The following is a 27,551-nucleotide window of genomic DNA, read 5'->3' on the forward strand; positions in this document are numbered from 1 at the left end:
AAATAGCAACAAATAAATTCTTAGGTACTGCGACAAAATTAAATTTAGTTCCAACATTCTCCAATTAATAATTGCGAGTTTACAAAATATTTTATTTAATTTGAAGTAATCAACATGCTCTTTATTAGCCGAGATTTTTTGAGTGTCAATTTGACACAACCCTTTCCACCTACTTAAAAAAATCATCATCTCCGCCTATTTGAGGAAGGAAAACTCATTATATCACTGAAGTTATTGTAACTTTTTCATATTTATTAATAACTTTTTCATCCTTCATTTATGTTAACATTGATGACAATAATTTCTCACTTGAGCGACTTTAACTTTCACATTTGATTGTGCAAAAATTTTTAATCTAGTTTGTGGCTTTAAATTTCCTGTATGCTTCATCATATCTTTTTATTTTCTTTTGATAATCATAATTAAAAGATGAAAAGAGGATTTATCTAAGGTATTAAATTTGCTAATTCGATAGTTTTGTTTATGCTTATTAAAAATTGAAACTACAAATATTTGAAAAAATTCATTATTCAGGCTCCTATTCATTTGACACATGACATTATTAGTTTTTTTTGTTAAATCTCAATCATTCAATTTAAAAATTCAGACTAGCGCCATTTCGAAATTACTTTCGAACAATTCGAAGTTGTTATTAGCAGAATTCAAAATTGTTATTGCTGTATTTAAAATTACTTTCGAAAAATTCGAAATTATTATCGATGACCTCGAGATTACTTTCGAAAAATTCCAAATCATCGTTACTGAATTCGAAATTAATTTCGAAAAAGTCGAAATTACCTTCGAAAATACTTTCGAACTATTAGAAATCAATTTCAAATTAATTGAACTGGATTGGCGCCAGTCTGCTAATAACAATTAAAATTATTTATTGCATTAAAAATAAAGGGAAAAGAGAACGAGACACTTTGATTAATTAAGTAACTTATTATTCAGCCAACATTGATTCCACCAGCATTAATATTTCCTGCAGCATTTGGACCTTTTGCTTTTTTAGGCGCAAGCATCTTCAGCGGATCCTTATGATATCGAGCAAATAATTCACGTTTAAATATTTCAAAATGCTTCCTATTAATATTATTTTGGTGTTCACGCCATGCCGGCCGTCCCTTTTTGTTTTGTAAGCCCCAGTGAATAGTAAATAATGGTGTTAGAACTTGAAACTGATATCCTGCTACGAACATTTCGTAAACCTTTTAAGCATTTACACGTAAGCATAAATTATTTGGAAAGGAAGTGATGTTGGGAGAGAGAAAAAATGAGTAGCAATAAATATTGAGTCATACTTTATTGATAAATATCAATTTTCTTACTTGAGTATTTCTTGTATATCCATATCCTATGAAACGTTCATCGTGAGGTGGATTGTTGTCAGATGCGACAAAAAATGGCTCATAAAGAAACTGTGAACATGAATAGTAATCATATTAAGCCTTAAAAACATTTTTATACAGCACAACTTTTACCTCAAAATTTGTTACAGCATGACTAATCCTAACTTCTTCAGTCTCTGTTAAATCAGCTTGCCATCTAAATTAAAGATCATTAAATCAATTGAATGGAATCTACAGAATATCTATCGTATGTACGTAATTCCCCATTCAGTTACATTCCGCCCACGAGGATAAATGAATTATCTATGAACCAAATTTATGATTCCAAATGTCCAAAGCCATGGGAAAGAACGTAACTGACGCATATTATCTATTAATCTAAGAGTTGTTAGTAAATTATAGGATGTTCTAGATGGAAGGGACTATCCAAATTAGATTCTAGGGGTGTCAATCCCAATATTCCAAAATGTTAAGACTGGCGACTGTCCTAGACTGGTCCCAAAGGTCAATATAAAAACAAATATTGTTTCTATGGCTCCAAAAACTAAATTGTCGTTCCCATTCTAGGTAATTAAGGAACTAATACACCTTTAAATATTTGATTCTTTATGTATTGTCGTGAGCATTGTGCGAATCCTTGTCATATCGACAGCATGACTATATAATGATTGAGAGACCCGGTCTCTAATGGGAATTAAACTCACGTATTCACAAAAGAGTGATTCAGATATCCGGTCAGATGCTTAAACTCTCAATCACAGAGGCCTTATTCTCGCACTGGCAGATTTGCCTATATATAGCTGGATACCCCAGATACCACACCACTCAGACACCACACTATACATAAACCCCTTAAACTACAATTTCCAGATATATCATTGCTGTCCAAACTGTGTGTCGCGGCACACTAGTGTTAGTTAAGGTGTGTCGTGTCACAAGAAAGTGTTGTCTTAACTGTTTGCCGCGACACACCAAGTCAGGTGTTCCGTGCCACAATAAAGTTTGGACAACACTTCCGAGTGGAGAAAAATACGTTAGAACTGGACATTAACATGCCATCAACTTGATATAACGTATTTCTGTCCACTCGGGACTAAGTTACAGTCACAACAAGATACTCACCTCGAAAAATTCGTAGCATATTGATTGTAAATAAAAACTTTATTGTGGAATGGTCGAGCTAATCCCTTATTGGTAAGTCTTATCAAATCAGTTTTATTTCTTGGAAATCTAACTCGTTCATCTAATTCATATGTGGGAATAACATAAGCGCATAAATTATTGCTATTTGCACATTTGGCCTTTTTTAGAAATTTATCAAGTTGTTCAGCAAAATTGAAATTAGCTGAAGGTATAATATCAACATCAGTTAGGAACACATGATGTGTTTGGCAATTTTTGCGAGCAACGTTACGTAAGAAATTTTGTGGGTATGGATATTTAATACGCCATTTTTTTGTCTCGGCAGTTCTCTGCTTTAACAATTCAGTAATCGTCTGTTCTGGTTTGGCACAATTGTATTTTGTAATGATATCACTAAGATGTACACTCCTTATATTCGATGGTGATCTATCTTTTGGAAATGCTAAGTGGAATGCGACACGTTCACGTATTGTTACATAGCAGTAACGGAGGAATGTCAAGTAGACTTGAAGCAGATACAGTTCATCATCGCCAGCTACATATACTGTATGGAATGGATAGAAATTTGAGGATTAATGGAACTATTAATAATTAAATTCTAATTTTGCAAAACTTACCGGCTATTGAGATTGGACCTGACCAATGATGTGAAACTGGAATGCATATGTAAGTACAGAGGATACATTTTCATATTTTAGGAATGGAACGAGAATATGCATCAATGAATAATTAATTCCTCAGTAAATGTCTTACCTTGTACAAGTGAAAATATCTTCTCAATGGAACTTTGGGTTGCTAAAGTCACGTTAAGCTTCTCTGACAGCTCCGTAAATTTCTCTCCATGAATTACAAAATCAAATACTTTAAACATTCTTCTCGAGTCCCATCTTCCCAATTTTAGATCAAGACCCGAGAAAACAGCTTTCTCACTTATGTTTCCATTTGAGTCTGCTAATATATATTCCAAGCATTGTGATGCTGGTGTTAAAATAATAGGCGTTTTTGGGACAATTGATGTCGTTATTTCATTATTCAAGTGATGTCCGCAATCAGTTTGCAATAAGCGTAATGTGAGGAAAACATTTGAAACTGTCAGTGCAAGAACACTCAGGATAGAAAAGTTACGGAGACGACATGAAGTCTGATTGTTATGTTTGGTGCATGTAAAGTAGAACAAAACAAAAAAATTGTCAATAATTAGTTTTATTGGATATTTGCGCTTCTGTTATTGCTTTATAATAACAATAACTCTAAAGTTGTATCTGGCTATGTATTGAGTTTTGGTATAAGGCGCTTTTTTATACAGACCCGAACCAAACAAGTGAAGAAGACTACGCCACGGAGCTTTTAAGGTAGCCATATGAGCGCTAAAGGGAAGAGGCTCCCATTTGGTATTAATAAAAGAAGTATAGCGGAGCCTTAAAGAAGTTCCGCGACAAAGCCTTCTTCATTTATGTCGATCGGGAGAGAATTAACTAAAGAGGTTTGAAAACTTGAGTCTAGAGCAAGGCTTAGACACTCTAAAGCAGTGGTGGCCAACACTTTATTTTTCGTGGCACATCTTAGTGGTAAGTCTCGACCGAAACTGCACACGGCGTACGCTTCATGGCATTTCCAAGAATATTTTAAACAGCACACTAGTGCCGCGGAATATAGGTTACCCACCACTGCTCTAAAGCATTGTACTATACTACCATCTTTGGTCTCGAGATTCGTCGAAAAAGAAACTTTGAAGAAACTGAACTTAATCCAAGGATTGATACTCGATCGATTTTCCAGAACTCAATTTTTGAATATTGAATAAATTTTGTAAAATCTTTAAAATAACTCGACTACTAAGTTATTTAAATTTTTGATGGATTTTTTGAATTGTGTTTCATGGTAACACAACAAAATTAGGAATGGAAGTGATGATTTTCGAGATTTATGCTTCTAAAAACCTGAGCACTGAATAATTTTACCCCTAGTGGGGGTTTGACCTTAACTCCCCATTTCTTTCGCTTTGTAACAGATGCTTAGTATTGAGTATGAGTATAATATAAATTCTTTTTTAAGGTTAACATAATGTATTCGAGCGGCATAACAAAGTAGCTTGGATAATTTTATTTCGACGGGTTAATCCAGTGTTGTCCAAACTTTTTTGCACCACGGCACACCTTGTTGGTAAGCCTCGACCGGAACTGCTCATGGTATCTCCAAAAAATTTCACCGAACAATAGTATGCCACGGCACACAGTTTGGACAACACTGAGTTAAAACAAATATTTGAAAGGATAACAATACCTGAATCATTTGTTGTCCCTTTTTAGAACCACTTTCGTGTCACGTTTTATTATGATACAATTCCCTTGGCTTTATTTTAATAACTCTGCCGTTGATGTCAAAAGTACTTTGTAGCTGCTTTGTGCTTTGATAATTCATGAAAAATTCAACTGGTGCGGGTAGAACAAAAGACATAGAAAAAAAAGTTAGTCTCATTCCGTACGTTTGTCGCTAAACTTTTTCCGAGGAATTCCTTTTGTGGACTAAATGCTTTTATTTATTTACCTCATTAAACTGCAATTTACCCTCGAATAATTCCTTCCCGTTCTTAAAACAAAAGCGGAGCTCGGCTTTTTATATAGGATTTGGATGTAAAGCTTTAGCAAGTCAGCATACAGAATGTATAAAAAATGGAAATTCCAATTTTCCTATTGTATATCAAGCGACTTTAAATTATTATTTAATGATTCCAATTTTTTTTTTAAAGTCTATCCAAAAAAAAATTTTTTGTCAATTTGATTCTGTAAATTTTTTTTTACTGCCAATTAGCACTTGCACCAAAATATTTAGTTCCTTATATCATCACTGATCTTGTAAAATGATTGCTATGATCAAAGATTATCTACAGTAACAAGATATGTAAAAAAATCCAATTTTTAATTCCGGAAAAAATTCCAAATATGTGTTTTCACTTTGACGTTCCTTTTCAATATGGCTGGTTGGATATCCTTATCCTTCTCACTTTTTTTTCATGAAATTTGAGTAAGCTCTCAAGCGTGCGCATTATCAATGTTTTGATTTTTCTTTTGCATTATCATGTGCTGGAGAATTACGTGTTTTGAGAGAGAGGATATACATAAAAATCATGTGGTCACAGCCAACGTGGATTTATAGCTTACAAAAAAATGTTTTGTGTATAAACTTTTCCTTCACATTAATCCCATCTAGAAATAAAGTTAGAGAATGTGAAGAAGAGCTGTGCGGAGTTGAAATATTTTCAGTACGAGACTTGAATATTGTATTACTAGCGAGCATGTTTACCTACCTATAATGTCTACATTTCTTTTAAAAATATTATTTTTATTTACTTCATAAATACGACTGTCGAGGAGAAGAAGAAAATTACAAATGAGAATAAGGAGGAGAAGAAAATAGTCACACGATCGTCTTCAATGTTTTTCTTCTCAATGAATTAACTCTGACGAGAATGTGGTATTACTTTATGCAGTTTGTCAAAGGCAATTTTGGGTTTTAGACTCATTTTGTTTGTTAATTTTGTTGAATTAGGTGTGTCTTAATACTACCGATTCTCTAGAGGACATTCCCACTAAAATCTCCTGAATAACAATATAACAGCTATTGGGTGAGACATAAATTCTCTATTAAATACATTAAGACCTGTTCAATTGTTGGAATTAATTAATACAGGGCATGTTCGGGTTTTGGGATATAATTACGGGTAAATACGCAATTATGCAATATTTACAAAACATAAATTAAACTCTTGGATTACAATAAAACCATATTTATATACGATGAAGCGAGTTAAACACTTTGGTATGGACTTTGCGGTTGTTGAGGATATACAAGTTATACAAGGGTATACAAGGTTTTATCAATGACATAGCCCTTCTGGAGAGACTTTAATATGGTTCAACAGGCCATCGATCGCAGTGCCGATTTTGCTATAAGCATGCCCTACATTATATTTTATTATACATAGGATCAAGCAAATCGTTTACAAATTTAGGTTTTTGGAAGATTTAGGCTCTCATATCAATCCATTATTCGCATAACCTGATTGACTCAAGTCTGTAATTAATAATATTCCATTTGGAAGGTAACCAGATGGTAAATCTCATACTTGACTTCAAGTTTCAGACCTGATCCTAATCCAATGTTCGAGTATCACAATGTTGTCACTCGGGCACCATTCCGTCGACGACAAGACGCACTTAGAAGCTTAAGACGAGAATGAGTATTTTGAGATACAGACGATTTTTGAGTTACAGTTGATTTTTGAGGCACCATACCGATTTTGAGCCAAATCACTTGTTGATTACCCACAGACACTAACAGACAAAGATACCTCTTTTAAGTGTCGAAGTGGTATTTTTGCACCATGAAAGCATGATCTTTGTGGGTTAGTACAAGGCTCACTAGATTTTTTCCCATGAATTCAAATTAAAATCCCTAGATACGCTTTATATCCCTCTAAAGCATATATTAGCCCTTCAACTATACAAAACTATAACCTAATGATCTATAACGTATTTCTAACTTGCTAACTTCTTCTTCATCTTCATTTCGGAAAAACTCTACAATGTAAATGAGCGAGCTCTCATATTCAGTATGAAGATTTTCCTTGAAGTTCGCACAAGTGCTAGTCTTTATCAGTGAGAAGCAGTCGAAACAATATCTATCTGTCGCGAGCGGAAGAGGAAATTTAAGAAAAAAAATTAGTGATCACTAACAATTAAAAAATGGCATCGACACCACGAGCTATACAGAGATATGAAAGGTTAATTAATGTATAAAATTGAGAAATTTTCATTGACATTTTTTTGTGGGTCCATCAAAGTGTAATGTGAATGAGTTCAAGTCTAGAGACTTAGTGGAAGTAAAAGATGTTGAAATAAGCAGCACGTAACATCATTAGCAAATAATACCCATAAAATTAAATTTTTTTTCTTTTCTCATTTTTTGTTCGTCTGTTAAAAATAGAAAGCAAAGTGCTATAAATTGACTCCGACAAAGAATAAAGTGGCATTTTTTTTCTGAGATAATTTTCATTTTAAATCGGATCTAAAATAAATGATGTGATAACAATAACATTCATATTTATACAACCTTAATGAGGAAGCTAATAGATACTTAATGATTTGTTTAAAACCCCAGGATAGTCCATAAAATTTAATCGACAGCTAGTCATGAGTTAATACTAAAAAAAAAGTTCATAAAAAAAATTACAAAAGTACTCGATCTTATCGAGCGACTTCAGCGCATTAATGTCCCGGCGATCAGTAATAAAGAATTTTACAATTTAACGGCTTTTTAGAATTTAAATTTTCTAACGGCTGTTAAAAATTCAAATTTTTTGAAAGCAACGCTTTAAAAAAATTATTTTCTGTTTCTGAAATAAAAAATCATTACGGTGATTCCACCGATGAAATGATATTTCTCTTAATTTACTCACTTTTTCACTACTTTTAATGCCTTATATCATGTATTTACCTATTTACTATCGTTTTATGTCATCTAGTACCTTTAATACACTTTAATTAAGGAAATATTTCCATTTTTATGCCCGTTACTTATACTTTTTTTTGGAATTTGTTGTTTTTGACATCATTTAAAACGAAAATATAGACTATTTAAACACTTTTAAAGTTCTTTGGTAGTCTAATCGATGGTTCCTTATCTAATACATCTTATGTTGTGCTTATTGACAACGAAATAACTCGATGCCACGGAGCTAATGCTTCAAACTAGAGCTTTCTACGATGTCTGGTTTTCGAGATCCCGTCTCTCATCCAGCTAGCCGAACAAAGTGTACTATTAAGCCATTCTTTTTTTCAAAAAGATGAAGACCCTCCACACTTTAACGATGTTTATTTCTTTTCACAACGTATCGAAATATAAATATTTTTAAACTTTCAGCAATATACCTCGAGTAAGCAATTGTTGCTTTTGCTTTGACATGAATGCAGGCGGCACATTGTTGTCGGTATTTGGAGTGATCACAGGATGTGCATATCTTGCTCGATCTTTCTATGTTCTCTACAATCCACACACTTATGAGAAGACACTTGAGGAAGATGATGCCTTAAATAATGACGACGATAACATATGTAAGTACCTGACATAGTTCTTCCTTGATAGTATATAAAGGAAGGCGATTCTTCCATTGCTTGATTAAAAATTGACATGGACGATGAGTAAAGACAGTTGAACAGCTATTTAGGTCAATTTTTGTATGTCCATCATTAATGCACACATCTATGAATATGGATTTTGAATAAAAATGTAGCAGCACTTGACAAATCTAAACAAGCATTCGAAAGTTAGCAGAACTAACGTCATCGAGTCTTTAATTGATTGACCACATTAAATACATCTGTTTCTTTTAAACTTCTAGGGCTGGTCTACATTTCATTGATGTTCTGTGGATTTTTATTTTTAATTACATCCGCATTTATGCTGTATGGAAGTACTAAAGTAAGTTTGTAGTGTAAGGTTGTAATGTAGCTTATTAATAATCATATCCCTTGATATTTTTGCAGAGGATGTCTCATCATGTCTATCCATTCTTGGTTGGAATCCTTTTCAGCACTTTCTGGGCAATCATATTGGGGACAATTGAAATTTTTGACTCTGACATGTTGATAGCATTCGGATATTTTGCATTTGCTGGTAATTTAAACAGACATACTGATTATTTTGACATGCTTACTGATTGATGTCTTTCCGTTTCAGCCTTACAAGTTTATCTCTGGGTTTGTGCAGTTTCACTTTACAGAGATCTCTTAGAAATTGAATTGGACCCAAACAAGCCTTTACGTACAACGGTATAATTTACAATTACGATGGATGAACAATATATTCATGCAACTTAATGTCTTAAAGACATGTTGAAAGACAATTTGAATTTTTTGAGAACAACAATTTGTTTTTATTAAAAGTTTTGTTGGAAAGAAGTTGTTAAAAATTGATTCTTTAATCCCACAGTTTAATTGTACTATCCCATCCAGCTGTGATGACTTTACTGGACTCATGTGGATTCCATAGAGTACTTATACAGACACCGTCGTGAGCCTGCCATTTTTTATATAATTTTGTTGTCTTCCAATCCCAAATGTAGCATTTTCCGTCACCATCACCGCTCAATAAGTATGACATGTCTGGTGAAAAATCGAGACCGCATGCATAGCCAGAAACCATATGTCCTTCAAATGTCTTCTTTCTATTCATTTTGAATCGATTGAGTGCTGAGAATATGACAATTTTATTATCTAAGCTTTGACAAGCTAGCCACTTTCCATTTGGTGACAATGAAACAGCTGGCATAGAATGCATTGTTGGATCGGCTATGTATTTTAAGTCAACTGGAATGTCCCACTCCCAAACTCTCAATGATTTATCGTCTGATGTTGTCACAAATCTTCGATTCTCATCTACAAATGTAATTGTATTCACAGCACCTAAATGACGATCGTATTCCTGTACAATTTCTCCACTTCTCGTGTCCCACTGTAAATGAAAACAGCACAAATGTCATTAGTCTGTCTCATTAATGTAATATAGTTAATACTTACACATAGAATCTTCTTATCAGAAGTTCCGCATACGAAGAGATGTTGCTTATTAAAGTCTGGATGAAATTTGACACAATATGGAATTTTTCTAGACGTGAACCTGGAAACGACACTTCCAGTTTCTGTATCCCATAGTTTAAGATACCGATCGTATCCAGCTGATACAAATTGAGTTCCTTTAGCATTAAAATCAACATCTCTGACTGCTTGCCGATGTCCTGAATATGTTCGTATGCATCGTCTTTCATTATACATTTCCCATATTTTAATCTTTGTATCCATGCTGCACGATAACAGTAAATGAGCAGATTTTGGAAACAATTTGATTGTTGAAATGCCTTTTGTATGTCCTGTCCAAGTGTAAATATGTGCTTTTGGTAGGAAACATCGATCTGGATGAGCACCTGCTTTTAAGCTTACGCCAACATCGTGAGGTGGATGCAGAAATGATCGTCCTTGATAATCAACTGAATCATTAATGTGAAGGATTGATTTCTCTTCGACCGGCTTCTCTTCAACTTCTCGTTTGTTCCTGCGTTGTTTCTTTGCCATCATTTCCTCAATCTCTGCTTTTTCTTGATCTGATGGTTGTGCAACTAGCTTCTCATCAACATACTTTCCCCATGGTCCTAAAAAGCCTTCTAAATCAGCTGGATCATCGTTTTTATGTCTCTTTCGTCTGGCTTCAAGTTTTAATTTGTTTGATTCAAAAACTGTCTTTCCATCTGTATTATAAGCTCCTTCAAGATTAGGACCAATGTACGACTCTCCACCGATTTGACTTTCAGCTGATGGATCCAAAGCATATCCATAACTATGAAATGTTCTTCTCTGATTCTCAAATTGGAAATCACTAACGTGCGCCGGTTCAATATAACCAGTTGCTGTATTTTTCGGCTGTTTCTGTTGTTCAGTTAAAAATGGATTGTCGGGGCCGTGAATTGGAGCGAAAAGTTCCTCATACCTTAATTAAAATAGAACTTCTTTGTAAATATTGAAATTATTTAAATAATTTATATAAATTCTCACCTTGGATTATATATGATTTCCTTTTCTGTTGGATTAACTGCTCGTTCTGCTAGTTGTCTTTCTTTTGGAACAACCAGAGGAGCTGCTTGGACTTGTAAAGATTTCGCTATCGAATATTCTGTTGAAATTGGCTTTAAATGCAATAATTCTTCTGCTTTCTCTTCACCTGTTGACTTTCCTTCATTTTCAGATTCTCCTTCACTGCTACTTCCATATGATTGTATATTTAACATTTTTAAACTAATGAAAAGAACTTAAAATTAAGCAAATTAGTTAAATATTTCGTTTGTTTTGAAAACGTTTAAAAGCTTTATCAGTGATGTCGTTTTTTCATGGATCATCCACATGTAAATCCGCCTTAATTTTGTCTTAGCTGTGTAAGTGCGGCTGATTCGGCTGAAAATCTTTTTGTCAAGGTGTAAAGTAATTCCAGTTGTCTGGAGTTTTCTTAATTAAGTAGACGTTATACTTAATATAATCTAAGAGAACATCGGGAAAAGTGCCAATTATTTGATTTAATAATCAATATTGTTTTAATTAAAGTCACTAAAATGGTGTTTAAACGAGTTATAAATTGGATAATTAATTTTACAATTATTTTCTTAATTGTAACATTTTCACCTGGCTTAGGTCCAAAGACCACTTTCCCATTTGAAGAATTTAGGTAAGTTAAATTATTTTTTACTAATGGGAAATTAATTGGAAATGCAAAAGATCCAGAAACATTCCACACACCTTTTCTTTGAAAGATCCAGTATGCCTTAGAAACTTATTTTTCATTTTGTTGCGGTGCTGACGTACTCATTCATACCACACTATAGAATAAATGTTCATACTGTTACTTCTTTTCATGATTTTTTCTTTTTCTGTTAAAATGAATGAATAATGTGTGTCCGTATCTTTGCTAAAAAGCCGGTAAAAACAACAATTTGCAAGCAATACCGGCAAGTTGGTTGAACTCTCTGAGATTTCTTATCATTAAAAGCGATTACACGTGGCCTAGAAAACTCTCAAGACCTGCGCATTAACTGCAAATATTGCATTCGATAACAACAATTTAATATGCTTTTCGGCATTACATAAGAAGTTCAATCTAAGGTCGCTTGGTTTATCAACCAATACACAAATGTCCGTTCTTGATAATTTTACTTATAATGTATGAATTAATCTATTTGTTTTTGCTTGATATTCATTAATAGCATGACGTATTAACTTTACAGTAAGCTGTTTAATTCATTTTGATACTTTGTAGCAAAGGTTGCTAGAGCTTTAAGTGAAATTCATGAATTAAGAATCTATTTTCATGCATTCCAAAAGTAATGTTGACCTTAACTGTCTGTCATTTTGATGATTTTGAGACATAACAGACAATATCCATCCGATAAGATTATAAGACGTGTTCAACTATGCGTTGTCATTTAGATATATTGAATTTCATCACACTGCCTCTTCATGACTAGGCAGAAATCTATTATAAGAACTACCTTAAAAGTAATCAAGTCATTGGGTAGTTATCGAACATTATTCTTGACTTGTTCTTGACCTTGGTTGTGTTGGATGTTCTTTAACAAAATTGAATGATTAGTGGTCGTTATACATCTCTCACATACTTATAAAGTTCAATCACTTATACATTTTTAAAGACTATTAAGCATGTGGTTTACGGTATATTAGTGCTATCATATACAATTTATTGGAATTGCGTATTCAGTAAATATTGTCATAATTGCAAACATTTTTGACTGTTTTGGTGATTTGTTTGGAATTTTTGTGTTGTTTACAAGCTAATCAAGTAAATAGTCGGCGTATGGATTGAAATTAGTGAGTTACTCATACATAAAGAGCTGCTTAGAAATGATTGTAAAAACAAAACTTTACATTCCAGTATTGAAGAAGTAAAAAAACTTGAAGGACCGTTAAAAATTAATTCATTGCTTAATAATGCTGAGCAGTTATTTGAGGGAAAATTGGATTCACCAGAGCATATTCTTGAGCGGGATGGAGTATTTTATGTTGTTTTACGTACAAATGAGATTGTTAAAATTGTTAATGATGATATCAAGGTACTTACAAGTTTTGGAAAGTCGTGCTGTAAGTCCATTAATAATATGAATCACAATAAGACAACAATAATTAATATGTAATTAATAATTTAGATAACATGGAATCATATGAAAGTTTCCCGTGTGGTCGACCATTAGGAATGGTATTTGATACATTGGGTAACAATTTAATTGTGTCACATTCATATCATGGCATTTTTGAAGTAAACCTTGATAATGGCGAAAAGAAACATTTGGTTACAAACGATGAAGTTATTGGCGATAATGTAAGAACTTGATAAAATTTAACGGCTCTCAATGATTTCAAATTTTGACTTTTAGTACTCGGTATTTTAGTACATAATTATGAGCTTTTACGAAAAGCTCCTTCAAAACACAGATTTTGAGCAATTGCTTACTTTGAGTCAAAATTTTTGACTTTTAGTACTCGATAATTTAGTACAAAATTATGAGCTTTTTTGAAAAGCTTTAAAGCACAGATGTTACATTGAGAGTTCTTAAATTCCTTATTTCTGATCATTTGCCTTGATTAATTCTTAAAAATTTAATCTAGAATCCACGACCTTGTAAATTGTTCAATTCCGTGGCTGTTGCTAAAAATGGTGATATTTACTTTACACATTCATCATCAGAATATGACATTGATAAGGTTTTAAACAGCGCATTTCTAAATCCTTCTGGACGATTAATTCATTACTCTCGTGAGCACAAGAAAGTAGCCAAAGTTTTGTTGGATAAGCTGTACTTTGCAAATGGTGTTGTTATCTCTCCAGATAATGATTTCATTGTCATGGCTGAAACTTTCAAATCAAAATTAATCAAGTATTGGATTAAAGGAGAAAAGAAAGGAACTCGAGAAGATTTCTTTATTGGACTTCCTGGAACACCTGATAATTTAGTAGCTGATAAGAAAGGAATTTTGGTGGCACTTGCATCGGTCATTAATGAAAGTCATCCATCACTTCCACATAAATTCTCCAGATATCCATTGATCAGACTATTCATAGCTAGATTATTTGAGTTGATCTTGATGCCCTTCCGATTTATTAATTCAGTTTATCCAAATCCTGTTACTAATTTTGTTGCCATCAACTTGGGAACAACTGACATGTCTCAGCCATTGATTCCTAAACATCGCATGGTTATTCGATTGGATTGGAATGGAAATATCGTTCAATCATATCATGGAACAGATGGCAGATTAGGCATGATTACACATGCATTAGAAGTTGGCGATCACCTTTATATTGGATCAGTTATAAGCAACTTTATTGGACGTGTAAGCCTTAAAGATTCAGCTTAGCTTACAATTATTATATACTACAATGTAGTGTGTATCATACTCAGGTTCACTTATGTCTAATATCGATTTGTGAACCTTTTTAATTATTTTCAAAGTTTGGTCTTATTTTTCAAAATTGGGATATATTTTATAACATGACATTAGGTATTAATAAAATTGGGTACAAAATATTAAGCATGATCAACTTTTTATTAAGTAACAAAAAGTTTTTAAAGAATAAATATCCATCGTTCTTGTCTTGCATGTAAGTTCATCCAGTTCCTATTCATTATGCATGAAATTAGTTCCAATATCTCACAAATTTCAATGCATTTCGCAGTGTCTCGAGACCGAGAAGTATTGAGGCAAACAATTACCTCGAAAATCCTGAAATTTTATTAAAAGGCAAAATTCTCGGACCCGAACATATTCTTGAAAAGGATGGAATCTTTTATGCAAGCTCGACTGATGGATCGGTTGTAAAAATTGTAGGCGAGGAAGTTGAAGTGCTTAGTCAGTTTGGAAAATATTGCAGTGAGTAGTCAGCGAATTTTTTTGAAGTATACAGTCATAATGACAATCAAAATTTTTAGCAAAGGATGAGAAAATTCCAGTATGTGGACGTCCTTTGGGTTTGGCATGGGATCCATCAAAGAATGATACAATTATTGTTATGGACTCATCACTTGGTGTTCTTGAATTGAATGTTAAGAATAAGAAACTTAAGCGTGTTATATTCAATAATGAAGAAGTTGGAAGAGAAGTAACGTCTATAGTCCCTTCCTAACATACAAGCATATGACCGTGATCATCTTACGTAACCTAATGAGCATGTTCGTTGATACCGTAAGATACTTATTCAGCATATGCTTCTATGTTAGGATCTATTTCTAAATTTAACTTGATATTCCTAACACAATATTTATTTTAGAATCCAAGGTCACAAATGTTAGTGAACTCTGCAGCTGTGGCTAAAAACGGCGACATTTATTACACCGAGTCAAGTTCCGATGTCGAAATTAATCAATTCTTTTTGAGCTTATTCTTAAATCCTTCCGGTCGATTGATTAAGTTTGATCGTAAGACAAGAAGGACAACTGTTTTATTGGATAGACTTTTCTTTGCCAATGGCGTTGCTCTTTCACCAGATGAAGATTTTGTTGTTGTTTCTGAATTTGGAAGTAATCGACTTCTTAAGTACTACATTTCTGGCAGGCGTGAGGATTATACTACAACCTTTGCTGACAATTTACCTGGAACTCCTGACAACTTGACACCTGATGAGAATGGCTTATGGGTTGCAATTCCAATATCTGCAGATCCTGACAATATGCTGTTGTTCCAAAGAATAGCTCAATATCCAACAATCCGAAAGTTCTTTGCTCGAGCTTTATATCTTTCAAGTACTCTCTTTAAGAAGATCTATTCTTACGTTCCTAATGAAACTATCAAATCACTTGCCATGTCTATTGACAGTGCCGCTACTTATGACTTTTTGCGTCCTAAACGTGCTACAATCCTTCGTTTGAATTGGAACGGCGAAATTGTTGAGTCTTACCATTCCTTTGATCATTCATTTTATACCCATGTGTTGGATACTCATGATGGAAAATTATACTTAGGATCATTCAACCATGACTATATTGCCAGAGTTGATCGTAGAGATCATAAGTAAATTCATTCCACCTAAGAATACTCTGTTGAGCACTTAAATGCTAAATGTACTTTTATGAACGATTGATTTGTATCAGGGAATACAAGCTGTAACTAAACTACCTCAATATCCCTCCTAAAAAATCTAATAATTGCAAATAAAAAATCTAAATGAAATTCTTAAAGCATTTCCAATTAATCTCAATTTAATCAAAATGTCCAATAATCCTAAATTAATTAAATATATTTTCTTTAAGTATTGTTAAGCCAAAGGCACTTACAGGGGCTTTAGAAGTAAATAATCATCTCGATCATGCTGATCAGTTATTGAAAGGAAAGCTTCCTGGACCAGAATGCCTTTTGCCAGCTGGTAAATCATATTATGCATCTCTTCATAATGGCAACATTGTGAGAATCGATGGAGATCATGTCACATTTATTGCAAAGTTTGGAAAACCTTGTGATTATCCAACTGAGGAATCAATCTGTGGACGACCACTTGGAATGGCATTTGATACATTAAATCCTGATCAATTGATCGTTGCTGATGCTTATTATGGAATCTGGGAATTGAATGTTAAAACTTTCGCACAAAAACAAATTGTTAAGCCAACTGCAGAATTTGGAAAGGAAGTAAGTATAATAATTGATAAATGCTGTATGTAAATGATGCTGATTACTATAATTAATTTTTTTGTAGAATCCACGTATAGGAAAAATGTTCAACTCAATTGCTGTTGCTAAGAATGGAGACATTTACTTCACACATTCATTGTCAGACTTTGGCATGGATAATGGTGCTTATTCATTCTTCTCAAATCCAGAAGGTCGATTACTCCATATTAATAGAAAGACTATGGAAATTAATGTTATTTTGGATAATTTATGGTTCCCTAATGGAATTGCTTTATCACCAAATGAAGATTTCATTGTCTTTGCTGAAACTATGGGATCCAGAATTCAAAGATACTGGCTCAGTGGCGAAAAGAAGGGACAATTAGAAGCATTCAATGAAGGTCTTCCTGGCCTCCCTGATAATATTACACCTGATGAAGATGGACTTTGGGTTGCACTTGTTGTTGCTGCAGATCCTGAAAATCCAATGCTCCCACATTCATTAACTAGATTGCCTTATGTCAGAAAATTCTTGTATAGATTGATTTACCTCCTCGAGTTGCCTTTTGAATTCATTACAAAAATGTATCCAAATCCATACACAAAAGCAATTGCTTATAAAATTGGAAGTATGCCAGCACTTTCGTTCATCTATCCTGATCGTAAAACAATCGTTAGAATGGATTGGAATGGCAAAATTATTGGCAGTTTGCATGGATTTGATAAGACACTTAATACAATTTCACATGTTATGGAATTTGGAGATTATCTTTATCTTGGATCACCTTATGCTGATTTCATTGGACGTGTTTGGTTTGTTAATAAGGACAAAATTCATCCAGCACAAAAAGTAAAACGCGAAACAGTCACTGAGGTATGAACAGTTAAAAAATCTTTAAAAATTCGTCTTAATTAAACATTTTATCAGGCTCCCAAACCAACAACTACAACAACTCAAGCTCCAACAACAACCACAACAACTCCAGCTCCAACAACAACTACAACAACTCCAGCTCCAACAACTACAACAACTCAAAAACCAACAACTACAACAACACAAGCACCAAAAACCACAACAACTAAAGCTCCAACCACAACACCTGCTCCACCAACAACAACTCAAAAGCCTGAAGCAACGACTGAAAAGGCGGTAAGTTTTCATTAATATTCATTTGTGCCTTAATGTTTTATGATTTTCTTTGAATTACCTAACTGATAGACAACGACCACTACTAAAAAGCCTACAAAGGTAAAGAACTTTAATATCTAATTCACTAAAAAGTATAACTAATTTAAGTAATGTAAATATGTAGGCACCCGAAGTTGTAGACACTAAACCCACAAAGGTATATGGTTATTCTTAGTGTACAGAGTCGATTTTATGAAAGAAGTTCCAAATGATTTAGTGGATTGGACTTTCTTTAATGATATCGACTTCCTGTACTGTAGTTTGTCCACAAAATTATTAACAAGTGTTTTTCCCTAAATCTAACAAATGCCTTAATAAGACCGATGACAAGAAGACTGATAAGAAACCTAAAGACGGTGCAAAAGAAAAGAAGGTTGAAGAGAAGAAGCCTGAAGTAAAAAAGGACAACATCCAGAAGAAAGATGATGCAAAGCGACAGAAAGACGACACTAAAAAATATAATAAGGAACACGAAAAGAAAGATCTTTAACTCACTAATTACTCACAAGCTCTAACATTTTTGACACATTTTTATCATTTTTAATCGAGTATTGAAGAAATTCACAAAATTTATCATGCAATCAATTATAGGAACCTAAGAAAAAGCAAAAGAGTAAGGCAGAAGCACCTAAAAAAGTTCCTGATGTAATTCCAATTCATGAAGATGTAAAGGATATTCCACCACCTAAAAATAAGGAACCAATGAAGGTCATAAAGCATGAAGGACCAAGTACAATAGAACTGTAAGGCAACAAGGTGATCTTCAGCTACTTCAATAATTCCATAATTGTTTAATTATTTTTTTCTACTTATTTATTATTGGAGAACTTACTGTTAAGTGAAAATTGTTCTATAAATTGATCTTTTTGAACGTACTTCCTTTTTTTGTTGTTGTAAGGTGCTATCAAGAAACTGAATTAATACATTTCCGAAATTAAATTATGTGATGTGATTAATTAATTAATATTGAACGGGTTTGATGCTTTGAAGTAATTTCTGTTTTCTTGATAATGAATGGATTATGTTGAATTTTTTATTACTGTAACTTTTTAAAACATCGAATAGTTTTGTTACGTGATTGTAATAAAGTCTCTTTTTCTAAGGAAACTGTGATGTGTTGTCAATTTTGAATTACAGAGAGTATATCTGAGTGGACGAAAATATGTTAAACCTAGTTAAGGGCAAGTTAATAACTAGTTCGGATGTGTTCATGTGTTATCATTGACTAGAACTGGAACATATAACGAACTTTCATATCGTCCTTCCTTACTGTTACTCTTTGTAACAAGATTTTGAAACACCTCAAGCATTCAACTCTTTTTCTTTAAATATGCAAGTATTTATTACAGCGATATAGTCATCTGAAGGAGGCCATGGATCATAGTTGATATGTATGGCCAGCGAAGTAAGTAAGTATTTAGGAGAACAAGTGTCTTGATAGCTCACTTAGCAAGATGAAGGTCACCAAAAATGGTGTTGAATTTAAACTCCGGGGATCGAATCCCATCACCCACCTAGTGATTTTTCAGACGCTAAGATACTTAGGCTTGATAAGTGTAGCAATCATTAAGACGAGAATAAAGAATTTAGTAGCATAAAATGCTAGAACAAATCCTGTGTGATGTAGTTTGAATGAGAATAGTAACGAGAGCGAGCCGTAAATTCACCGTAGAAGGCTTTTATGGAACGGACCTGAATATATTGTAACTCTTTGAATTTTGGAACGAGAGCTTACATTAATACTGAACCTAAATTTCAAGAGTTTTCAATTAGCTTATAACACATCACTTTTGAAATTAGAATATGCGCTACTTACCTAAGTTTATATGTACATAATGTAGATTTAAGAATTATTGTTAAGGATAAAATCGCAACGCTTTAAGAGTTGTAGAAACCAGAGTTGCAAAAACAGATATCTGTAAAAGGCTCTGAGCAGGCAACGGTTTTTTGCTTGCAAACGGTCATTGTCTGACGCAGATTGCAACCCTGCCACAAACGATGTCGCTCGATTTGAGAGAAAAGATGAATAAATAATAGCAAATACTGAGAAGAAAGGGGTGGGGATGGGGATTTTCTTCAATTTGCTAGGGTTTTTCCCAATACAAATCTTAAAATGCCCTATAATCCATACAAAAATATTCCCTAGAAAATTTCACCATTTTCCCTCCTGCTCCTGAGTAGAACCCTTAATCAAAACAAGAAGAGAGAATGGAAGCATCTTAAATACAGCTATAGTATTGAAGTGCTCGAGCAAGAACAAAATCTCCAATACAGCAATAGCCTTTTCAATAAAAATCAACATTGATTACTAAAAGTATTACACATAAATTTGATTTATAGTCTATCTCCTTTTTCACAGCATTTCTAATATCTCTAAAATTCCGTACTTTACATGCAGTCACTAAAATTATTCATAATACAAGTAAGAATGTTTTGAGCGTGAATTACTTGATCTCAAATGACCTATACTTTCGTACATTTATAAACAGATAAAGCATCTAGCTGAGATTTTATTAAGTCAGTCTCTTTTTAATCGTTGAACAAGAATCATCTCTAGAAAGATGCTTACCTTCAATAAAGCTATAGTGTTTATATTTGTACTTGTATTAGCATTGGACCTATCCAGTGCATATAAATTGGGTAATGTCACTTGTGGTGATGATCCACGACCAGTTCCTGGATCTAAATTAACTTGCAATGCATCGGGATGTAAAATGGAATGTACAGGAGATTACAGATTCCCGGAGGGGGAGAAGAGTGTCGATTTGGTGTGCTTTAATGGCATGAACTGGGGTGTGAAAAGCTACAAAAATGCCATTCCAGATTGTTCACGTAATTGCCTCACGTTTATTGATAATCTTATCAGTGTATGACTTAATATAATCAATTACAGCAACTTGCTCGCCTGCTTGTTTGAATGGGGGCATCTGCATTGATACCAATGACTGTCACTGTCCACAAACATTTTCTGGCAGAAATTGTCAGTATGCTGTTAAGGTATGATGGATGTCTACTGAAAATTTTGATTCATAGACAGCATAATGTAAATAATTTTGTACTTCCAACAGACTTGTCCAGAGAAAATACCAATGCCAGGAAACACAATGGGAAAATGCATAATTTCGTAATGCATAGCTTTGTTGAATGCATAATCAGGTTCTGAAATAATGGAATTTTACTTTATTTTCAGTGGCACTCAAACCTGTAAGGTTACGTGTGTTGAAGGTAAATACTCGCATCTTTTAGGATTTTAAAGTAATTATTCTAAGCTTTAACTTATTGCAAATAGGACACAAATTCCCTGATGACACATTGACCTCTGATCTTAGATGTAGGAATGGGGTGTGGTCAATGGAACCTAGACGATTTGAAAAATGCGAACGTGAGTATCCTTCATATATATCCTTACAAAATACTCATCATCATCTGTTTAATAAACAGCATTCTGCAATCCATACTGTCAAAATGGAGGAACATGCATTGCACCAGACATATGCAAATGTCCACCTGAATTTAAGGGAAATTTATGTCAATACACAGCAGATCGATGCTCACCCAAAAAATTGAAATTCAATGGACTGTATGCATGTAAAGGATATTACGATAAAATGGAATGTGAACTTCAATGTCCAGGTGACTTCCAACCATCATATGAGTTTGCTTCCAAATATACCTGCAAATACAGTGAAGGAGTCTTTAGACCCTTCCATACTCCACAGTGTGACTATAGAGGAATGAATGTTCAAATTACACATGCTTAATTATTATAATAATTTTATTTAACGTTCCTTTGGTTCCTCAATTTCTATTTTTGACAGCACAATCTCTTCTTTCTTAATTTTATAATAAAATGCTATTGTGTTTATCCAAAAGACGATCTGCACAACTGAAATAAAATATAAAACAGATGTTTGATGATTAATTCTTTACTTTATATCAGTGCTTCTCCTACTACGCAATATGACACAGTGGTTCAGTGGTGAGCAACCTTTTATTATTCATGGCCTACTTTGATGGTTAAATTCGACCGAAATCGCACACGGAATAGAATTTTGTCAATACATTGGTGTGCCGCGACACGCAGGTTGTCCACCACTGCAGCATTTGATAACAAACTCCTTCTAATGTGTCGCGAAAATGATGGCGACACAGCATATAGATATATAGCTTACTGTGCCGCACTCGAAATAGTTTGAGAAACACTGCATAGGTCATAGGTCAACTTACTTCCGAGAATAACAAATAAGGTGATGATCATTGAAGTATTCTCAAAAAATGAATGTTCAGATTGAAAAGCTTTTGCAAAAGGATGTATTGATACATTTTCAGGATCATATCCTAATCCATCATAGAATACACTGTCATAAGTTGCAATCGGAAGCTGCGAGAACTGTGAAAATATATTATCCTTAAAGTATGGAATAATAATGCAGAAGATCGCCCATATTATCGTAATCGGTAATCCAGCAACAAATGGCAAGATATGTAAGCTTTCAGGATATTCGTTGAGTGTAAGATTAACTGATGCGATGTTGAAGATCACTCCAATGACTAAGTGGCACAGAACAAATAATGCATACCAAATATTTTCAAAGACCCAAAATCTCACTAGAATTAATAGAGCAATTAAAATGAGAAAAACAGACAGAACGAATCCAACAAGTGCTGTTAATAATGTTTGGGTTACGTGATCGAATACCCAATTTTTGGAAGCTTTTTGAGCCTCAAGTTCGACCATTTTAATGATCTTTAATTAAAAATTTAGTTCAATTCCTTCAAAACTGTTCACAATGAAATCACAATTTCAAATGTTTTTCATTTTTTTCGAGCAAAAAGAGTATTGAATTAAAATAAACTGGGAATGTTTTAGAAAATCTACGCAAAAGATGATGATTTTTTTGGGATGGAGTCATTCATAAATGACGTAACATCGAAAATTACTGTTTAAGACTCTTACTTACTTCGTTGGTCGTGTAGATCAGTGGTGGCCAACCTTTTATTTTCCATGGCACACCTTGACCGTTAGCTTCGACTGAAACCGTACCCGACATACAGTTCATGATACATCCACCAGATTTTGGTAAAATGCAGGTTGCCTATTACTGATGTAGATCAACTGTGATCCATGGCCTCTCTCAGTTTAGCATCTAAAACTGACTCTATTGCTGGATGCCCTTTGATGATGTTTGTTTCCTATTCCTAGATCCTGTGAATCGTAGGGCGTTGAACAGGTTTCTGTTCCTGGCCAAAATGACTACTTCTACTGGTTTCATGTGTTGTTGCTCTTCCAACTACGACAGCGAAAAAGCGGCAATGGTCAAGTAGTTAGAGCGTCGGACTACCGTTCTAACGACCAAGGTTCGATCCCAGGGAAAGTCTAGTCGGATTCGGATGCTTTTTCGCTGTTTCCAGTCACAACTATGCTTTCCCGAAATCTGGACGGGATACTAATACCGGTTCCGGTCCCGGTATCGAGAAAGCATAACACCGACTTGGTTTGTGTGATTCGCGACACACAAATTGTGGCTAGTTACATTGCGTTGGTGCCCTTTGCCAATTAGCAATACCAAATACATCACTGCTTGTCTTTAAGTGTTTAAGACTCATTCTAGACTAAATTCTTACAAGAACATGCCAGAACATTCAATAAATTGGAACAGTCTGACTCAACCACTTCCATAAAGTGACGTAACATCCGAATGAATCCCGAACTAAACGACTGCAGTTGTACCACATGTGCGGAAAGTAAAAAAGACACGAAATTTTGTTATAAATAGAAAAGAATATTTTACTCATTTTTCATATGGCTTATGAGAGAATTTCTGATTTATTAATGTAGTGATTTTAACTAATTATGTATTTACATTTCATATGTGTAAACAATTGGATTGGGTTTAAGTATTGACTATTTAATTCTAAGCTCTTGCCTCAACTAAATTTAATTTAAATACTCTTTCTTCAAAGAAAGGTCGTCCAATAGACGACATTGAGAATTAAAAATGAAAAAGGAAAGAAGAATCGCGACATACGATCGATGAAAATTGCAATTTCTCTCCCATTACAGAATGTATCGTATTGTGGAAGTGATGGACGATGTTCACCGTTCTTAAACTCATCATCGGCATTTAAATCTTCATCTGAATATCCTTTCATTGATTTTGTTGCTACTGGTCCCATATAATTATTAACTATGGCAAATTCCATCAAGGACAAGAATACAAAAACTGAGCAGCTTGACATCCACACATCTATAGCTTTTACGTATGATACCGGCGGTAAACTTTGCTGTGATTGTGTATTCTGTGTTGCTAGTGTAAGAAGTGATGTCACACCTGGATATATAATTAAATTAAATGACATAAGGTATGAGTAATAAATGGCAAGCAATAATTTAGAACAGAACTTGGAAAGTGGCTTAATTAGAGGAATTTTAGGAAGTTGGATTTGGATACACTTTTGGTCCATAACATACCAAGTGTGATTCTGGCAGGGATAGCTTCCGGTTTGATCCAAAATGAGATCCATGACATGACAACAATAAGTGCCGATGGAATGTATGTATGAAACAAGTGATATCCAAGACGTCTTTTAAGATTAAATACAACAGCTAAACAGGTGAAATTTCCAGTTGAGTAAGGTATCGTACAATCCATTGTGTAATTATTTGATATATCTAGTTGTGGAAGTTCTATTTCATCATTTACGACGAGTGGATCACTCATGTTCCATATAAATACAAGATCTTTAACTGTGTGCGATACTGTAAATTGAGATCATTTCAGAAATTCTATTTTAATTAAAATGTCATCAATCTTACGACTTTCAATCATCATAGAACAAACTTGAACATCATGTGGATAAGATTCAAACTTCATGGCACAAGATAAGACGAGAGTTAATCTATAAAATATGCATATACACAGTCAATACAATGTTGTTAATTAAAATGCACTTTTAGTCTTACTTTGACATATAAAGCAGTGTTTTATCATGATATAGCCATAAATAATGATTGGGTATTGTCATTTCATGAAATGTTACTTTCTTGGCATTTTTAAAGAAGCAATCTGGTCTCCAAATAGAATGCAGCCATTCCACATCTAAAATTCTATATTCCTCTGTCATATCGTCAGGCAGCCTAAGACGTGGATCTCTCCAACTTTGAGCCTTCAATTATTTGTTAATTTTTATTTTATTTCATTCAAATAAACGAACATTCAGGATTCAAAAAATAACGGAAAGTTCAAAATTTAAAGAAAAGTTCAAATCGAAGTTCAAAGTATGAACTTCGTAGAATTTGGCGCAAAACTAAAGTATAAAAAGCGTTTAAAAACGAGCTATTTTTGGGAGAAAAAAGTAATCAGGAATTATTAAAGGATCGAGCCTAAAGGAGTATTTCAAAGCAATTTATTGTCATCATGGAGAAGAAGAAAAAGCAGATGACTACATTCACTCGGTTAGTAACACAAGATTTAACACAATTAAACGTTTTTCAGCCTTGGCAATTCAATGTGTGTCATCAAACATCCAAAGACTCATAAAACTTAAATAACAAGGAAAAAGGTTTCCAACTTTCATGCTACATCCTTACAAGAAAAATGTCCGTAACGTAAGTCATCGATTCTTCATTGATTGAATCGATAGAAAGAACTGTTACGTGGAAGTAAACTGTCGTTGGCTGTCCTCGAAATTTTGGTGCTCTATTCTTGTCATAACTTCTTGCTTTCACGGGTAGTATATCCGATAATTCAAGACTCATTTCGTGATTATGGACTAACTCGGCACTGTCCGTTACATTGCTGTAAATTTCCGGTATGTAGCTTTATTTTAATATATTTAACTATTATCATGCATAAATGTTATTAATATTTCTTACCGATGCTTGTGATGTGAATTATTGACAACTGAGAAAATGTTAGTTAAGATATATGCCGACAATAGTATCTTAGATATCATAATTCTTAACATCAATCAGAGCAAAATGGAAAATCAATGAGCAAAATAGAAAATCTATTGGGCTTCCTTTTTCAGTCGTTGACCCAATTCTTTTCTCCAATTGCCTTTACCAATCTTCATTCAATATGCTAATTTAATTAAACAATGTAAAAAAATGAGAAATTTTTCAAGTTTAATGGATATGAAAATGCATTTTACGATCCTCCAAGATTTGTCAATGATCAATTTTTAAACATTCCTAATTAGCACAAATTAAACGTTTTTCATATTCCTCTGATGTCATTTTCAGTCACTTAATCATACAATAGTCCAGTTACTTAATAGAATTTTCTAGTCCACGTAATTTCGGAGCACAAAACTTGAAAATAAATCATCATTGCTGTATTTTCTCCATTAATATATTAAAAATCACATTAATCCTTTTGAATACCACTGCAATTAATCACTAATTTAAATTAATTTCTAGTTCCTAAGGATTTTTCAACTGAACAGGCAAGAGTTTCAAATAAAACTGACCTACCGAGTTTGTAAAAAATTGTCTTCGAGTCGAAACGAACGTTAATTAAATTAAAAATTATGAAAAGTGAAATGAAGCAGCCGATAAGTGCTCATAAACACATCGTATCATAACAAGGAAGCAAAACTCAAATGGGAGCAATAATAATTAAAGTCAACACCTTTCAAGGTCAATGTGTGTAAAAGTATCTTTAAGTGCCATAAAATATTCTCATGTTAATTGGATTAATAATTGAAAGTAAAAAGTATTGATCATTGAGTATCGTGCACTTGCTCTTTATAATCCAGAAGAAAATGAATGAATGTAAATGAATGTATCATGGAAATGCTGGATTAATATGCACTGGATAAAACTGATTCGATTCATTAATCATAAATCTCACGATATCCAATGAGAAGAAGTTCAGCAGCCACGAGAGAGATTTCTATAAGGATCATTCGCTTACTAAGTTAACGCCTTTAAGGTTTCAGGTTTAAATAATCGTTTTTCCGTGTTACGTATTAAGTCAGTGACCCAATTAATTTTGGTTCAAAACTAACTATTATTTATTTTTGGAATATGCAGACGTGGAACATGCAGACAATGTTCACATTAAATTAGAAGCTTAAATATGGAAATGAACAATGTACAAATGTGTTTACATGGTGATTAATTTTTATTGAGTAGTTCCAAAAATAATGTCGAGAAATATCAAAGACGCTGTGCAATTTAGAGCATTGTGTTATGTCTTAATGACATATGTCCGAGCGACACAAATGGATCGAAATCAACCATCACAGTCCCGTCAGAGCCACTTTAAAGTTAATAACGCGATGCAACGGTACCCTAGCGAACACATTGGGCTGTTCGGGATGTATCAAGAATGTCGATGTGAGATCTGTCATGCTGTTTATTTGCATTCGTCACAAGATGACAATTTCAAAGTATATTATTGCCTATTTTATGCAACAAACTTTTTTTTCAGCAATTAGTGCTAGTGCTTTTTTAAATGAGTTTCTTCTAATACCGGTTTTATTTCAAAATCATACTACCTATATTATATATTACGAAAGTGTCAAATTTTTTCTTTCATGTTGCATAATATGAGAACATTCCACCCATATTATAGATTATTTTGAAGCATCTGTTGCAAGCAATCAATGAAAACATTTATTGAGAATCATCATAATGAAACT

The 27,551-nt window shown here is 33.6% G+C and overlaps 6 protein-coding genes and 1 long non-coding RNA gene across 10 annotated transcripts; 4 read left to right on the top strand and 3 right to left on the bottom strand.

Moving 5' to 3' along the window:
- Positions 1-842: 842 nt before the first annotated feature.
- LOC139088970 (beta-1,4-glucuronyltransferase 1) lies at positions 843-5,722 on the bottom strand. Its single transcript, XM_070638344.1, has 8 exons — positions 5,043-5,722; positions 4,779-4,927; positions 3,249-3,636; positions 3,113-3,148; positions 2,475-3,039; positions 1,485-1,548; positions 1,332-1,421; positions 843-1,211 (listed from the first exon to the last, which is right to left on the bottom strand). Exons 2-8 carry the CDS (start codon positions 4,785-4,787, stop codon positions 951-953), a joined length of 1,413 nt encoding a protein of 470 aa, XP_070494445.1. The 5' UTR covers positions 4,788-4,927; positions 5,043-5,722; the 3' UTR covers positions 843-950.
- Positions 5,723-7,105: 1,383 nt separating this feature from the next.
- Positions 7,106-9,454, top strand: LOC139088974 (uncharacterized). The gene is made up of 5 exons (XM_070638349.1): positions 7,106-7,278; positions 8,418-8,608; positions 8,896-8,975; positions 9,041-9,170; positions 9,234-9,454. Exons 1-5 carry the CDS (start codon positions 7,241-7,243, stop codon positions 9,329-9,331), a joined length of 537 nt encoding a protein of 178 aa, XP_070494450.1. The 5' UTR covers positions 7,106-7,240; the 3' UTR covers positions 9,332-9,454.
- On the bottom strand, positions 9,406-11,414 carry LOC139088973 (pre-mRNA-processing factor 17). Its single transcript, XM_070638347.1, has 3 exons — positions 11,102-11,414; positions 10,073-11,036; positions 9,406-10,007 (listed from the first exon to the last, which is right to left on the bottom strand). Exons 1-3 carry the CDS (start codon positions 11,332-11,334, stop codon positions 9,474-9,476), a joined length of 1,731 nt encoding a protein of 576 aa, XP_070494448.1. The 5' UTR covers positions 11,335-11,414; the 3' UTR covers positions 9,406-9,473.
- Positions 11,415-11,483: 69 nt separating this feature from the next.
- On the top strand, positions 11,484-19,010 carry LOC139089022 (adipocyte plasma membrane-associated protein Hemomucin-like). 4 transcript variants are annotated; one of them, XM_070638440.1, is made up of 8 exons: positions 11,484-11,765; positions 16,357-16,732; positions 16,800-17,588; positions 17,643-17,657; positions 17,688-17,864; positions 17,934-17,963; positions 18,028-18,060; positions 18,223-18,633. In XM_070638440.1, the coding sequence occupies exons 1-8, from the start codon at positions 11,653-11,655 to the stop codon at positions 18,391-18,393; spliced, it is 1,704 nt and encodes a 567-aa protein (XP_070494541.1). In that variant the 5' UTR covers positions 11,484-11,652; the 3' UTR covers positions 18,394-18,633. The 4 variants fall into 4 exon arrangements, with proteins under 4 accessions (XP_070494541.1, XP_070494542.1, XP_070494540.1 ...); XM_070638439.1 differs by having other exon boundaries at positions 11,487-11,765; positions 17,643-17,864; XM_070638441.1 differs by lacking the exon at positions 18,028-18,060 and having other exon boundaries at positions 11,486-11,765; positions 17,643-17,864; positions 18,495-19,010.
- A 1,415-nt stretch (positions 19,011-20,425) lies between these two features.
- Positions 20,426-21,825, top strand: LOC139088977 (von Willebrand factor D and EGF domain-containing protein-like). The gene is made up of 6 exons (XM_070638355.1): positions 20,426-20,735; positions 20,797-20,900; positions 20,972-21,027; positions 21,094-21,128; positions 21,193-21,285; positions 21,345-21,825. Exons 1-6 carry the CDS (start codon positions 20,465-20,467, stop codon positions 21,662-21,664), a joined length of 879 nt encoding a protein of 292 aa, XP_070494456.1. The 5' UTR covers positions 20,426-20,464; the 3' UTR covers positions 21,665-21,825.
- HisCl1 (Histamine-gated chloride channel subunit 1) lies at positions 21,661-26,004 on the bottom strand. The gene is made up of 8 exons (XM_070638354.1): positions 25,780-26,004; positions 25,495-25,702; positions 24,868-25,070; positions 24,721-24,803; positions 24,376-24,663; positions 23,768-24,235; positions 22,131-23,622; positions 21,661-21,789 (listed from the first exon to the last, which is right to left on the bottom strand). Exons 1-6 carry the CDS (start codon positions 25,869-25,871, stop codon positions 23,862-23,864), a joined length of 1,248 nt encoding a protein of 415 aa, XP_070494455.1. The 5' UTR covers positions 25,872-26,004; the 3' UTR covers positions 21,661-21,789; positions 22,131-23,622; positions 23,768-23,861.
- LOC139088978 (uncharacterized) lies at positions 23,739-26,765 on the top strand. Its single transcript, XR_011544265.1, has 3 exons — positions 23,739-24,266; positions 24,338-25,715; positions 26,326-26,765. It is a non-coding gene; the product is annotated as an uncharacterized lncRNA (long non-coding RNA).
- The last annotated feature ends 786 nt before the right edge of the window (positions 26,766-27,551 follow it).

The sequence above is a fragment of the Chironomus tepperi genome, unplaced genomic scaffold, assembly GCF_022539635.2.
Source record: "Chironomus tepperi strain 1889 unplaced genomic scaffold, CSIRO-AGI_Ctep_v1 contig_172, whole genome shotgun sequence".
NCBI lineage: Eukaryota > Metazoa > Arthropoda > Insecta > Diptera > Chironomidae > Chironomus > Chironomus tepperi.

What these genes read in the sequence shown, in the direction of transcription:
- LOC139088970 (XM_070638344.1), bottom strand. An exon ending in GATATTTTCACTTGTACAAG is followed by an intron (nt 3,149 to 3,248) that starts GTAAGACATTTA and finishes TATGCATTCCAG; the next exon opens with TTTCACATCATTGGTCAGGT. An exon ending in AGGTCCAATCTCAATAGCCG is followed by an intron (nt 3,040 to 3,112) that starts GTAAGTTTTGCA and finishes CATTCCATACAG; the next exon opens with TATATGTAGCTGGCGATGAT.
- LOC139088974 (XM_070638349.1), top strand. Translation starts at nt 7,241, where the DNA reads ATGGCATCGACACCACGAGCTATACAGAGATATGAAAG. An exon ending in TAATGACGACGATAACATAT is followed by an intron (nt 8,609 to 8,895) that starts GTAAGTACCTGA and finishes TTAAACTTCTAG; the next exon opens with GGCTGGTCTACATTTCATTG. An exon ending in CGGATATTTTGCATTTGCTG is followed by an intron (nt 9,171 to 9,233) that starts GTAATTTAAACA and finishes TTTCCGTTTCAG; the next exon opens with CCTTACAAGTTTATCTCTGG.
- LOC139088973 (XM_070638347.1), bottom strand. Translation starts at nt 11,334, where the DNA reads ATGTTAAATATACAATCATATGGAAGTAGCAGTGAAGGAGAATCTGAA. An exon ending in GAAATCATATATAATCCAAG is followed by an intron (nt 11,037 to 11,101) that starts GTGAGAATTTAT and finishes ATTTTAATTAAG; the next exon opens with GTATGAGGAACTTTTCGCTC. An exon ending in CTGATAAGAAGATTCTATGT is followed by an intron (nt 10,008 to 10,072) that starts GTAAGTATTAAC and finishes TTTCATTTACAG; the next exon opens with TGGGACACGAGAAGTGGAGA.
- LOC139089022 (XM_070638439.1), top strand. Translation starts at nt 11,653, where the DNA reads ATGGTGTTTAAACGAGTTATAAATTGGATAATTAATTTTACAATTATT. An exon ending in CTGCAGAATTTGGAAAGGAA is followed by an intron (nt 16,733 to 16,799) that starts GTAAGTATAATA and finishes ATTTTTTTGTAG; the next exon opens with AATCCACGTATAGGAAAAAT. An exon ending in AAGCAACGACTGAAAAGGCG is followed by an intron (nt 17,865 to 17,933) that starts GTAAGTTTTCAT and finishes CCTAACTGATAG; the next exon opens with ACAACGACCACTACTAAAAA.
- LOC139088977 (XM_070638355.1), top strand. Translation starts at nt 20,465, where the DNA reads ATGCTTACCTTCAATAAAGCTATAGTGTTTATATTTGTACTTGTATTA. An exon ending in TGCCATTCCAGATTGTTCAC is followed by an intron (nt 20,736 to 20,796) that starts GTAATTGCCTCA and finishes AATCAATTACAG; the next exon opens with CAACTTGCTCGCCTGCTTGT. An exon ending in TAAGGTTACGTGTGTTGAAG is followed by an intron (nt 21,129 to 21,192) that starts GTAAATACTCGC and finishes TATTGCAAATAG; the next exon opens with GACACAAATTCCCTGATGAC.
- HisCl1 (XM_070638354.1), bottom strand. Translation starts at nt 25,871, where the DNA reads ATGTTAAGAATTATGATATCTAAGATACTATTGTCGGCATATATCTTA. An exon ending in ACACTGCTTTATATGTCAAA is followed by an intron (nt 24,804 to 24,867) that starts GTAAGACTAAAA and finishes CATATTTTATAG; the next exon opens with ATTAACTCTCGTCTTATCTT. An exon ending in TTCTATGATGATTGAAAGTC is followed by an intron (nt 24,664 to 24,720) that starts GTAAGATTGATG and finishes CTCAATTTACAG; the next exon opens with TATCGCACACAGTTAAAGAT.